Here is a 14,413-nt window from a genome sequence, read left to right on the forward strand (position 1 = left end):
ATATATATATATAATGTTTCAAGCAAAACATTCCACAGATGTTCCACAAATGTTATCTATATGAATGAAAATACAAATATGCATTGTTTACAAGAGCAAGAGAGACACTGTGATAGCAAAACACAGAAAATCATCACATCCCCTGAGAGCAGATACGCTGTACAAAACCCCAGTAAAAGGATCCATGATTGCTGGCAAGGTGCTGTCGCTTGTCATTTTTGTCACATAAGATGGAAAATGTCTTGGAAAAGCTTTTGTTTTGAGGAACAGACCAACACGAAAGTGGGGGTTGACAGCAAACCACCACGCACTTCCTCCCAGGGGCTGTTCGCTGTGCCCAGCCTCCTTCCCAAAATAGCTCAAGATGCTCAGGCAGATGGGAGGTTGCTGAGGCGCCCCTCTATCTAAAGATCCAGCCTTTAAGATGCATGATTACATTTCATTTTAATATGCAGCTTGTGCATTTTTCAAGCTAGTGTGGAGGAAAAACAAAGCATTATTTAATTTAAAAGGAGAATCTGCTGTGGTGTTGGTTTGGGTGTTTATTTAAAGCTGTAATTTTACTGAGATGCATGAAGGAAAAAACTTTCTGACTATTTTGAATGTACATTTGTATAGCAGTATACTCAAGTGGGTTTCGGGGGGATTTTGCGCTCAAGAGAGCGTGAGTACATTTCCTGCGGGGTTTACTTGCTATCTGGGGAGGATAAAAACTGTCATACAATGCTTAAATGCAATCTGCATTGTAAGTTGCAAATGGTCTTGCAATGTTTAGACATTACAGCATGCATTTCCGAAAACCGAAATGAAAAAGTCACACGCATTTTTAACATACGCTAATTCAAATGTAAGTATTTTGTGTTGCTTCTGCTTAAGTGTTTAAATGTTAAAATTAAAAGAAATAGTTCAACCAAAAATGAAAATTTACTCACCCTCAGGCCTTCCAAGATGTAGATGAATTTGTTTCTTCATCGGAACAGGTTTGGAGAAATCAAGCATTATCACTTGTTCACCAATGGATCCTCTGCAGTGAATGGGTGCCGTCAGAATGAAAAAGTTGTCTCATCTGAATCAGGAGATAAATATATGGCCAGATCAAGCACCATTTACAAGTCAAAACAGTCCAAAACAGTTCTAAAAAAAATATTTTGATGTGAGAAAACGACAAGGGATGGACTATTTCACCAGAGAAACATCCTTACGGATTATTGACTCTTTTGGCTAGAAGTGACTTTTAAAGTTAAAACACCATAATGGTGTATTTGTTACTTACGTACACACGTGCAACTTTTCCCTTCAGTGGACGTTAATCAATGGACTGGAGTCATCTGGCTTAGGCTATTTATTGTTATGATGTTTTTATCAGCTGTTTGAACTCTCATTCTGACGGCACCCATTCACTGCAGAGCATCCGTTGGTGAGCAAGTGATAATGCTTGATTTCTCCAAACCTGTTCCGATGAAGAAACAAATTCATCTACATCTTGGATGACCTGAGGGTGTGTATTTCCTTCGCAAAATTTCCTTTTCATCTGAACTATAACACCGAAAACCATCCCCTCTTCGCATAACTCCAATTACTGTTTTATTTTTAACAAATTTTGAAGCATGTATTTAAACTGAAATTTAATATCTAAACCAAACCTACCACAATAAACATTTACTGTAGTAAAATGTGACAACTTTCCCGGGTTTCCCTTATTTACATGTACGAACATGGCCACCACAAAAATACACGCATATGCTGTACTGAAGGCTGTGTGGGTTCATGTCACACACAAAAAACATGGTATTACCGATTAATATTCTTCAATATGTCATCATGAATGTGTATTTTACCGTGTATGACCGTTCTCTCTCGGTATTCCGTCCCACGCGCGTAGCACCGCCCACGCGAGGATTTGCGTCAAGCCGGCGCGTGGGAGTGAGACAGCAATGCAGTTTACATCGGAATATCCCCGCACAAGAGCGAAAGAGACAGTGCAAGAGAGAGACAGCACCGATGAGCCTTCAACACACTTTCTCTCCTTCGCGAGAGGCGGAGCGCTGCCTCGAGACAACGGCCAGCACCGGGAGCAGTCGCGCACACCAGCTGCGAAAGAGAGGTACGTAAACCCGAGGACTAATATAAACATTTCGTACATAAACATTCAGATGGGGGGCGGTAGAGAATCAAAGCATGCTGATTTGAGCTAGATGGGTATATTATAGACTCAATATCCGAGTTATTTGCATGCATTAAGATTCTCAGGTGCATGTGAAGCAATAGTTTTGAGATCTTCTCAGGTGAGTTTGCAGGGGAACCTGTTCATGTTTTTGTGGAGAATAGTGTAATGCACAGCTGTGTTTGCAACTATTCGTAATTGCATTTAAATGTGGTGTGATGGTGAAAGATCTGGTCAATGGGTTTGAACGTTTTACCTATGTGCACTTGAGCAAGGCACTCACCCCGGTTATGCCAAATGGATAGTACCTGTAATAACTTTAAATTAAGTCACTTGGAATGAAAACACCTGCTAAATAAGTACATAAAAGGAAAGTGTAAAAGTTTTCAAGGTTAAAACAATTAAAATGCAGATGTAAACATCTTTTCACTGCTTGCTACAAACATCAGAAGATAGATTGGTCATTCATTTCCAGTTGAGAGTAGGACGGCGGCTATGCTGAGTTCCAGTTTGTTGCGGATGCAGGAATCTCATATCCAGTTTGAGCTTCAAATGTATTGAAAGTTTGCAACTTTTGTGACTAAACTTTATGTGACCGTCCGACTGGATATGATGTATAGAGCTTAGTCAGGGCTGACTGAATTTTACATGGTTGAAAACTGTGTGCCGGTACTAGATCATGTAATTTTCACAACTTCCAAAATGTTTTTAAGAGCTTTTGTATACTGAAAGTTTTCTTGGAAAGACGTTTCATCAGCTAATCAATTGTCATGTTGTTAAACAAAAGCGCAGTCTGTTGAACACTGTACTTCTATCCCTCACAGCCTTGTTTTCATTCTTGTCAAAAATGAAATATGGCTGTACCCTGACTAAGAAATATCAATCTTTTTTTTTTCTAATTTTATCTTTGTTCATTTTTTAATTGAGTTGTTGAGTACACTGTATTCTTGGGCAGTCCATAATATGTTCCCTCCAAAAGTTTTGATGATCATTTTTCCATTACGAGTAGCTTAATAATTAAACATCACATACTCTTAAAAATAAAGCTCCTGGAAGGGGTTTTTGAAGCGATGGCATGACCTCTTAAAAATAAAGGTTCTTCACTGGCATCGGTGGTTTGATGATGAACCTTTAACATGCATGGAACCTTTCCTTTGCACAAAATGTTCTTTATAGTGGAAAAGGTTCTTCAGATTATTAAAATGTCCTTTACACTAAGAAAAAAATGGTTCTTTTAGGAACTGTTTACTGAAAGGTTCTTTGTGGAACCTAAAATGCTTCTTCCACACTCTTAAAAATAAAGATTCTTTATTGGCATCAGTGGTTCCATGAAGAACATTAAACATCCATGAAACCTTAGCATTCCACTGAAGGTTCTTCATAGTGGAGAAAGGTTCTTTAGAGAATTAAAATGTTCTTCACACACAAATAAAATGGTTCTTTTAAGAACTGTTCACTGAAAGGTTCTTTGCGGAACCAAAAATGGTTCTTCTGTGACATTGCTGCAAAAACACCTATTTGGAACCTTGATTTTTAAGAGCGTATAGTAAAAGTACATTGCAGCTGGGGACTGTGACAGTCATAATGTGAGTTCACAGACCTGTCCTGGGAAATAAATAACATTGGTGAGCATTGCTTCATGGTGACTTGAAACGTTTTCTTGAAATGACAATGCTTTGTTTTGTTCCGCATTTGCATGTGTAGCCATGTCAGTGCTGCTGCCACGTTCCTTGGGCGAGCTGCAACTGTACCGGATCCTGCAGAAGGCCAACTTGCTCTGCTACTACGAAGCCTTCATCCAGCAGGGCGGCGACGATGTGCAGCAGCTCTGTGAGGCCGGCGAGGAAGAGTTCCTCGAGATCATGGCCCTTGTCGGAATGGCGACCAAACCCCTTCACGTTCGAAGACTCCAGAAGGCTCTACGGGATTGGGTCACCAACCCTTCCATCTTCAACCAACCGTTGACGTCTCTTCCCGTTTGCAGTATACCGGTGTACAAGCTACCCGAAAGTTCCCACAGCAGCGGGCAACAGAACCAGCTTGCTGTTCCCAGAGCGTTATTACCCACAAGCCCCAGTCCTGGAAGACTGGATCTCAGCAGGGACGGGACGCCAGGGTGCTCCCCACTGCAAGGGGCTAGCGAGAGTCGTTTCTGGGGAAGCGAGAGCGAGCACAGCCTATCTCCATCTGGAGCTGGTTCTCCGTGTTCACCTCACGACACTCTCGATGCTCTCGATTCTGCCGCTGTCCAGTGCGTGATGGAGTGCGTAGAGCGACTAGCCCAAACATTGTCCAAGAGCGACCTCACGGAAGTCAAAGAACACATCCGCGCCAATAAGAAGCTCAGCAAGATGATTGGCCATATCTGCGAGATGAGCGAAGGCAATCCACAGAAGGAGGTGGAGATTCGGAAATACAGCGCCATCTATGGACGGTTCGATTCCAAGAGGCGGGACGGCCGGCAGCTTACGATGCACGAGGTTGGTTCGAATGCTAAGATATTGATATTGTTGATTGTGCAGATTGACAGAAGTTGTTGTTCTATACATTCTTAAAAAGAAAGGTTCTATTGGTTTCTGTGATTCCATGAAGAACCTTTATCATCCATGGAATATTTCCATTCTACAAAAGTTCTTTATAGTGGAAAAAGTTTCTTTTAGATTTTTAGTAAAAAGTGGTCCTTTTGTTTATTGTGTAGCTAACGGTCAACGAAGCATCCGCTCAGCTGTGCATGAAAGATCTGTCGCTGCTGACCCGAAGAGATGAACTTTTCTCACTGGCCAGGCAGATTTCACGTGAAGTTACCTACAAATACACCCGCATGAGCAGCAGGTAAGATGCAATTCTTCTCAACGTTTGATTCTAAAGAAAAACAATTGTTGAAATAGTTGATTAACACATTTCTCTGTTGACATATTATGGATTATACAACAGTTCGTTCTGGTTCTCAAATCTGATTGGTTGAGAACCGTGAGATATTGTACTGGTATCGCTACAGGAACGTCCTGTCACAATTTTTTATCACTCCGCTTGTTCTAGCCGGGTCTATGTTTTTTTTTTTTATTATTCACTGAGCTAATCGTAGACTTCGTTAGTTAATATGAGAAGAAACGTCTAGCTTCGCGGTCTCTCTCTCTCTCATTTGGATGCATAGGGTACGTTAGTTAATATAAGAAGAAATGTCTAGCTTCTCTGTCTCTCTCTCTCTCTCATTTGGATGCACGTCTTGCCGCATTGTTTCTCTCTTATAACCTCATTATTTCTCACTAATAACCTAACTGAAGCAGCACATGCCCTTGATACGAATTCTAAAAGTGACGTATGTTTAACTGTCAACTTGAGCTTTGAATCCGTGGCGGAAGGAAGTAATTCCGCACAAAAGAGGGTTTTATTAGGCACTCCGTTGTTTCTTGTTTAATTACACACATGTTCCATCGAAATGTTGTATAAACGCAATATCACTCTCGTACTCGAGCGATACCGGCTCTATATCAGCGGCTGTGATTGCCTCCGGCACGAGGCCGCACTGGCCTAATCACAGCCATATGCTAGTACTCAAGTGATAATAGAGCCGGTATCGCTCGAGTACGAGAGTGATATTGCTCATGTATCTTGCTTTTGTTTAAATAGGGTATTTAAAATACCCTATTTAAACAAAAGCAAGATACTCCATAATACCGTATTTTATATTGGGTGAGGGACGTTCTTGTTCTAAAGAGTGTTTTATTGGACTTTTGACCTTGTGAACAAGATGATTCATCAAATTTTTTTTTTTCAACATCCCATAAGAACTTTTTTAAATCAACTTCATAGAGTACATTAGCATTTGCAAACGTCACATTACCAGACAAACATTTATGAAAATGTTACAAAAAATTTAGATTTTTTCATTTTGAGCTTTGCCACTTTTCATGCTCTTTATTTATTCATATAAGGAGCATCTGTTTGTACGGTAAATGCCATCTTTTTAGTACTTTCACTAGTTTTTGTTATTTAATTGAAAAGTTTTACCACAATGACTGTTCATGGTGTTTCAAAACGAGTGTAAAACTCAAAATACATCTTCATTTTAGGTCCCACTGTGGTGATGAAGATGAACCATCTCCCAAGAGGATCAAATCTGAAGTAAGTTCTGTAGATTCAGTTCGTATTCATAAACCTCGCTGCGACAAATTGCTTTATTTGCATGAGACACCTCAGCTTTGCAATCATTTCGAGCTCCAGGTGGTTTCTCGGGACTTCTTTATTAGTTTTGCATTCCTGTCTTGATATTTATTGCCTTCCCATTGTGTCTGAATTAGCGCTGTGTTTGTGTGTGCACTCTCTCTGTTAATAATCTCAGGAGAATAATTACTGTCATGATTCACTCTGAAATGTCGCGTTCACACAGCTTTTCCCATGAGCAACGGTCTGCGCCTCTGGGTGAACATCTAAAAGTAAATGATATCGTTGTTTTCGTAGCTCCGTGGGGCCTCTAAGTCAACAAAACCGATGCAAACAAAGCTCTCAAGACGTCAAATTAAAACTCTGTGATCAGTTTTAGCTGGCTTTCAAAAGCTTGTTTTTAACGGAAGTTGTTTTTGTGGGGTTCTCTGGATAAAGAAAAGCTTAGTACACAAACGCGCAATCATTCATCCGCACAGGCGGAGAAGTACACAGTGGACTGAAAGACATAATTGACATCATCCTGTGGGTGCTTACTGAATTACCCACGCATGGCTGTGGCTGTCTCTGCCTGAGTCTAACGTCATACATGGACACACAAGTACGCGCACACACACACACACACACATGTGATGACCTAAGAGGAAAATGCGGAGGTTGTCAAGGGGCGACACGAAGTGTAAATTTGTTCAAAGGTGACAACGGCTGATCTGTTAGAATAACAACAAATATACTGATTAGAAACAAACAAGAACATTGCCATGGCAGAGAAAGTATGTTTATGTAAAAGTGTTTTTAAGTTTTTACCATGATTAAGTAAAAAGGACCATATAATACTGTACATTTAAGAACTCAAAAAGTAGCTAAAATTATTCTGATACTAAACTTAAATGTAAAAAAAAAAAGTACTATAATTAAGCTTAGCTTCACTATGACTATATATTTGACTTTAGTGGTTTTTATTGTTTAAAAATGTTTTATTGTTTAAAAATTGTTTGAATTTTGAAATTGAATTGAGAGTTGAATTGAAAAATTGAAAAACTGTAAAAATAATTATTTACAAATAAATTATAAAAATGATTTTATAAATAATTTACTTAAAAATGTATCATTCTTCTGAATTTTATGCATATATGACCTATAAAGTAATTATTGTTTTAATATTACATTTATATTTAAACAGAAAAAATATATATTTCTGAACAAAAGATGTAAACTGAAAACAAAACAAAAAAGATATAAACTGAACTGTACTTATATTTGGGATCAGTGGGTTTTATGGTTTTAAATTGATTTAAATGGTTTAAAATGGTTTCATGAACAATTACAAAAATTGTTCTTCAGGATTTTATGCATCCAAATAAAAATAGTATAAGTATTGGTTTAAAATGACATTTAAATTCGAAACTAAAATACTTTATTTATTTAGCTTTACTGGATCTTTTATATTTGAGATCAATGAGCTTTGTGGTCTTAAAATTGTTTTAAGAACAGTTTACACAAAAAAAAATGTTCTTTAGGATTTTATGCATTCAAAACTCAAAAAAATAAATATTATTTGAATAATAAAATTAAATGTAACAATAATATACTACATATTCTTTAGCTTTATTATAACTCTTATATTTCAGATCATATTTGAGCTGTATGTATTAATACAACTAATGTATATACATTATTGCATTATGCAAGGAACAATTTACCAAGCATTCACCCTTTGCTTGCGTTATTGTGTTTTTCTGGGTTGGGGGAAATGATCATCATTTGAGTGACATTATAAGTGGATTTTTATTTTGTTTTTTTTTTTGTTTTTTTGGGGGGGTGAATGCTACAGTGTAAAATATGATTATTTGGATGGTTCATCTTGCCAGCAGCATGACTTACCTCCTCATGCACTGTGGACTTCAGATGTGATGACTCAGTTTGTGCTAACAGCTTTCTCCATTTGTGCAAATGTCATGGTTGCACCAGAGATGCAAATAAATGAAGACATCATGGCGATATAAAACACTCTCACTTCTGTCTCAGCTAATTTTATTGAAAGTTTAGCATGAGCTCATCTATTTCTTTCACTTTTTCTCACCTTCTCTTAGGATGGTGTGTACGATTTACAGGAGGCTCTTCACGTTCTTCATACACGTCAAGAGACGGTGAGAGAACAGCTCGCAATTGCCAAATCTAAAGGAGAGGAGACAATCAGACATAGTCTACAGGTAGTCTGCGTTAAGTTGATGTATCATAAAGCATAGTTGAACATTGTTTTATTGTTGGAATTTTTTTCCGAAGAATTTTGTTTGAATGTTGCTTCAAAAGACTTTGAATTATTTCAAACTTGATTGAACTTCATTTTAATGTTTTTTAAACAATGTTTGCTTCAACGTTGCTTGTTTGGAAACAATGTTTGTTTGAATTTTAAGTTTTGAAAGATAGTTTCAAACTTGTTTGAAAATCGGTTTAAATTCTGATGAAAACAGCTTTCAAACAAACATTTTCAAACAACATTAAAACAAAAATCTCATTAGTCTAAGCAATGTTGAAACAAACATTGTTTATAAGAACAAAGTTCAAACAAGCTTGAAATAAACTTTCAAAGTTCTTTGAAACAACATTTAAACAAAATTATTTTGAAAAAATACAAATTTTGCAACGTTAAAACAAAGTTTTCAAACTTTTTTTAAAAGGAGCTTTGAAAGCTTATTTCAAAAGTGTTTGAATTTCATTTTTTAAACAGTGTTTAAAATGTTTGTTTTAAAGTTGCTTGAACTACAGTATGTTTGGAAACAATGTTCAGTTGAATGTTTTAAGTTTTGTTTGAAAGTTAGTTTCAAAGTTATTTGAACTTTGCTCAAAACATTCTTTTGAATAAATGTTTGAAATGCTTGTTTGAACATCTGTTTCTCAGTTGTTTTAAAATGTTTGCTTTTGAAAACTTTGCTTTTTTTGAAACCTTGTTGTGAACATTTTTTACATTCAGGTACAGCTGGACTCTCTGTTGGCCAAGCAGGTGGAGCTCTTGCGTGACGCTGCCGTCCAAGAGAGACTAAAATCGTTAGACTGGCGGATTCCAACTGCAGCACTGAAATACCTCGCTCCCACTGCTCAACACTGCAACAGCGGCCTCTCACTTCTCTCTGGTACATTTCTCCTCTTCTTCTTTGTTACTCACTGCTATTTTGCATTTGCATTTGTTTCGTGTTCGTATCAGTAGTTGACTTTCTATTCTTAAATACAGGCGAGAGACCCCTAAACTTGCGCCTGACAGATGTGCCGCTGGGTAGGCAATTAGCCAATGAGCTCAAACGACATCACAAACAGAACGCAGAGGAACGACATCATAACCAACAGACGTCCGAAGAGAGAATGGTGGCGGCCACAGGTTAGTACTCACAGCCAGACCATGACAGATTCTTCACAACTTTTGAGTTGGCAATTACTCTTGAGTGAAGCTATAAAAGAAAAATAACACATAATAAATGTAAATAATAAACTTTAAGTGTACACTTTGGAAAAAAACAAACATTCTCAAAAAGTGTTCTTCTGCCTGATGTCATAGGTTCTCAAAGAATATTTAATTCTCTAGTTCTTTAGAAAACATTCTTTGAAGAACCTAGAATGTGAATATAACATTAAGAACTTAAAGTTTTGTTCCAAAACCTAGTTTGAAAGAAATTAGTACTTTTAATCTACAAAGATGCATTAAATTGACAGTAACGATTTTTACATTGTGACCAACGATGTCTGTTTCAAATAAATGTTGTTGTTTTTTTTTACTTTTTATTCATCAGAGAATCCTAAAAAATGTATTATTTTTTCCACAAAAAATATTTAGCAGCAGAACTGTTTTCAACACTGATAATTGTAAGAAATGTTTCTTAAAGACTAAATCAGCATATTAGAATTATTTCCGAAGGATCATGTGACAATGAAGACTGGAGTAATGATGCTGAAAATTCAGCTTTGCATCACAGGAATAAATAACATTTTATAGTATATTCAAATAATAAACTGTATTGTACTGTTATTTTAAATTGTAATAATATTTTTTAAAAATTTAGATTTTTTTACTGCACTTTTGACAATCATTAATAAATAGATTTCGATACCGTTTTCCTCTCAATATTACATACTATCAATGCTTGTATAAATATTTTTTATTATTCAATTATTTATGTGTTCATGTCTTTCGCCACATCACAAGGCATCTAAATATATAAAGATAAAGCACATATTCTACTTTAGTTCAGTTTTACTCTAGTCGAAATGCATTCTGGGATTGCCACACTGTCCACAAAATACACGTGGTTCTGCCTTCAAATTTGGCCAAAACTTGGTATCTCTGAAGGCAGCGTAACGTTGCCGCATACCTTTTGGAACTGCTGTCTAGGTAGAGCATTAATCTTTAAAGAGCCAGTGAAGAAACACTGTACAGATTAAAATGGCTCTTGTTGGACCCTGTTTTTGCATGCATGTTGTAGCCTGGATTAGCTTCAGTATCATCCTGGCACATTGACACCTACACCGCTCCATTAAACCCTGATATGTCAACGTAACGCGCATATCAGCAAGGCTTCAGAGAACTTTTTGTAATATATGCAATCTCTTGCATGCAAATGTCCTCGATGAAGGTAGCACTTTCTCTCTGAAACTCCTACCTGCCTGCGCAAGCTGCGTTAGCGCACTGTGAGTAGGTGAGGAAGGGGGTGAGGATTTACTCGTCTTTTTGACGTTTCGGGTTTTTTCTTCCGCCCCAATGTGGGCAGAGCCTGATGTCAATCAGTGTCATTTACTGATCACACTGGTCTTTTGAACTGATTTGAATATCTGAAAAATACGTTTAATACCCTCAACTGTCAATTTGGTGACATAGATTTGAAACACTAAAAAGTACCATCCTTTATTTTGGCGTAAGTGCTTACACTACGTGTTTATTTACTGGAAATTGCTGAAATGTGTTGAAAATTCCAGCATACTGAAACTATTATGAGAATTGAGACAGTTGAAAATGTTGGATTTTTTTTTGGTCCTGCATCATTTGCACTTTTATGCTTGTTAAATTGTTTTTAAAACCACACAATGCACCAGAAAGAGTGAAAAAAAGTGGTGTAGAAGTTATTTTTATTCAAAAATTTCTAGTACACATCACAGATGATTACAAAGAAACGGAAAGCAACATGTTGAAATAAACATGACATTTTGAAGTAGAAAGACTGAAATGGTATTTACTTGTACAATCAGGCCATTCAAGATGTAGATGCGTTTGTTTCTTCATCAGAACAGATTTGGAGCATTATTTAGCATTACATCACTTGCTGACAAATGGATCCTCTGAAGTGAATGGGTGCCGTCAGAATGAGAGTCCAAACAGAAAAACATCACAATAATCCACATATAATTCACACTGCTCCAGTCCATTAATTAATGTCTTGAGAAGGGAAAAGGGAAAAGGTCAGTGTTTATAAGAAACAAATCCATCATTAAGACGTTTTTAACTTTAAACCGGCTATAAATATGAGTACTCTATCCAATAATATTGTTTTTGTCCAGTGAAAACGTAATTTTGTCTGAATCAGGTGAAAAATGTGCACAGATCAAGCATCGTTTACAAAGGAAAACAGTCAAAAATAGTTCTAAACAAACATGTCAGTGGATTTTGATGTGAGAGGACAACAGGGGATGGACCTTTTCACTGGAAAATGTGTTGTTATGGATAATGGAGTTGTATTTTGGCCAAAAGTGACGGTTTTAAGTTAAAACGCCTTAATGATGGATTTGTTTCTTACAAACACAGCTCTTCACTTCACAAGATGTTAATTGATGGACTGGAGTGGTGTGGATTACTTGTGGATTATTGTGATGTTTTTATCAGCTGTTTGGACTCTCATTCTGACGGCACCCATTCACTGCAGAGGATCCATTGATGAGCAAGTGATAATGCTTGATTTCTCCAAACCTGTTCTGATGAAGAAACAAACTCATCTACATCTTGGATGGTCTGAGGGTGCTAAATATTTAATAACTGAAGTTTGAAGGGAAATTTGAAGAGTTTCGACATGATCAAACATGTATCTTTAATCTTGGTTCTTGGTTAGAAATTTAAAGGAATTATAATCTTTTATATTTGCATTTCAGAAAATGGGTCTCAGAAGGAGCCCGGGCTTCTGGACAAGAAAACCATCAAATCAGAACCAGAGGACTCCAGATAACATCTTCAGCCTCAAAGTGAAACCTGCATTTTGTTTGCTCAGTGGATTTAGTAATGAAACTGTGTGGCCTTAAGAACTGTAAATGTAGATTTTTAATTTTTAAGAATTATTTTTATTTCTAATTTTAGAACAAAAAACACGAATGTCTTGTAGTCGTTGTACACAGAGAAACTGTCTAAGACTGTATTTGTGCATCTTTTTGTACATAATCTGTTTGGTTATTTGATTGCATGTCTTATTCGTAACTATTTTTTATTTAAACTACTCGTTAATCAACAGAAACACTGGAGTTTCGTAGAAAACGGTTGTGTAGTCCTTAGATTAGTTAAGGTTAAATGATGACATTCATCTGTTCGTATCGGTTTGTCGTTGAGGATGAACTTAACGTAAAAGAATATTGAATATGTAGAATTAGCTTTGCGTGTTTTTGCGATTGCGTCAATTTAGATGTTAGTACTAGGGAATAAAGTTTATTGTGTATTTGTTACCAGCTCTAGCCTTATTCTCAGCGTACGATATTGTGTATCTCGCTGTCGTGAGATGTTAACTGTTACATTGTGACTGTGATTTTTCTGAAAAAATTTCGCACACTTTTTTTTCATCAAACGTGGGCATTTTGTAAGTTAGCTGTGCTAATCTGTCGTTCTGGTCTTTCCTATGCACATTTGTTGTGTGTTTCACTCTTTATCTTGTCTCTGTAAAATCGTTCTACAAATAAAACCAAACTGGAAAAACATTGTTCATGAATTTTCTCTGTGATTTTTCAGAAAAAGTTTGCAAACTTTTTTTTTCATTACATGGGTGTTTTGTTAGTTATTGTCAGTTTTAGACAAGTTTTCTAAAAAATATGGAAATTTAAAGCCTGAAATGTCTAAAGAAGATGGAAAAAAACACAACATGAGAGGAAAAATTATATTTCACTGCTTTTGTGTTCTCTCGCAAAACTTTTGCGTTTCCCTGAGAAACTTTGCACTCGTTCACAGTCACACTACTTTTGGAAACTATATGGGAGGAAACTATATTTCAGTGCTTTTGAGAATGAAGCAAAGTCAAATGCAGACGTTTTGCAAAAATAAACAAAAACAGCAAATAATAATTATAATAATAAACTGATCTGTTTTTCTGATCCTAAATCATTGATTTTAGCTGTTGTTGTTGTTTTTTCCTAAATCAGCTGGTTTTTTGGCTGTTTTTTAGAAATCAGCTGGTTTTAAGCTGTTTTTGTTAAAATAGCTGGTTTTAGCTGTTTTTCAGCTATTTTTCACTGAAGTAACTGGTTTTAAGTCTTTTTTTTTCGTTAAATCAACTGGTTTTAGCTTTTTTCTTTTTGCTGTTTTTGTTAAATCAACAGGTTTTAGCTAGCTAGTTTATGCTAGCAACATGCTAAAACATGCAAGCAACACATCAGCAATATGCTAAATCATGCTACCAACATGTTAAATGCTTATCATGCTAGAAACATGCTAAATCATTAAAACTATTTCACACTGAAAACCTTCAAACTTCATGCTACTTCAAACTTTCTGGCTAGGGTTTTTCAAGCCAACTTAACGTTTGTCTACAAACGTTGTTATCTAGTTCTGTATTTAATATTTGACATATTATACAGAAATAAACAAAGGCAGCAAATAATTGGAATATATTTACAATAAATAATAAAATATTGGACAATATTTAAAACACAAAATATAACAATATAAAAAATAAATTGTATTAATAATAATTCAATATCTAATATGTTACGGCATTTACAATATTTACATATTTTACAGCGAATAACTATTTTATCAAATAAAAATATATATAAATACAAAATAAGTATAAATTAAAAAATATATATTTTAATTTATATTTTAATATATTTAATAATAATAATAATATT

General features: G+C 36.0%; 1 protein-coding gene across 4 annotated transcripts; it reads left to right on the forward strand.

Moving 5' to 3' along the window:
* The first annotated feature begins 1,463 nt into the window (after positions 1-1,463).
* On the forward strand, positions 1,464-12,603 carry LOC107687893 (NGFI-A-binding protein 1-like). Of its 4 annotated transcripts, none has more exons than XM_016485371.1 (9): positions 1,464-1,498; positions 1,883-2,104; positions 3,869-4,644; positions 4,863-4,996; positions 6,238-6,289; positions 8,422-8,541; positions 9,303-9,462; positions 9,561-9,704; positions 12,458-12,603. In XM_016485371.1, the coding sequence occupies exons 2-9, from the start codon at positions 2,002-2,004 to the stop codon at positions 12,529-12,531; spliced, it is 1,563 nt and encodes a 520-aa protein (XP_016340857.1). In that variant the 5' UTR covers positions 1,464-1,498; positions 1,883-2,001; the 3' UTR covers positions 12,532-12,603. The 4 variants fall into 4 exon arrangements, with proteins under 4 accessions (XP_016340857.1, XP_016340858.1, XP_016340859.1 ...); XM_016485372.1 differs by lacking the exon at positions 1,464-1,498 and adding an exon at positions 1,745-1,788; XM_016485373.1 differs by lacking the exon at positions 1,464-1,498 and having other exon boundaries at positions 1,856-2,104; positions 8,422-8,478.
* Positions 12,604-14,413: the final 1,810 nt, after the last annotated feature.

Source organism: Sinocyclocheilus anshuiensis, unplaced genomic scaffold (assembly GCF_001515605.1).
Source record: "Sinocyclocheilus anshuiensis isolate Anshui unplaced genomic scaffold, SAMN03320099.WGS_v1.1 scaffold273, whole genome shotgun sequence".
Lineage (NCBI taxonomy): Eukaryota > Metazoa > Chordata > Actinopteri > Cypriniformes > Cyprinidae > Sinocyclocheilus > Sinocyclocheilus anshuiensis.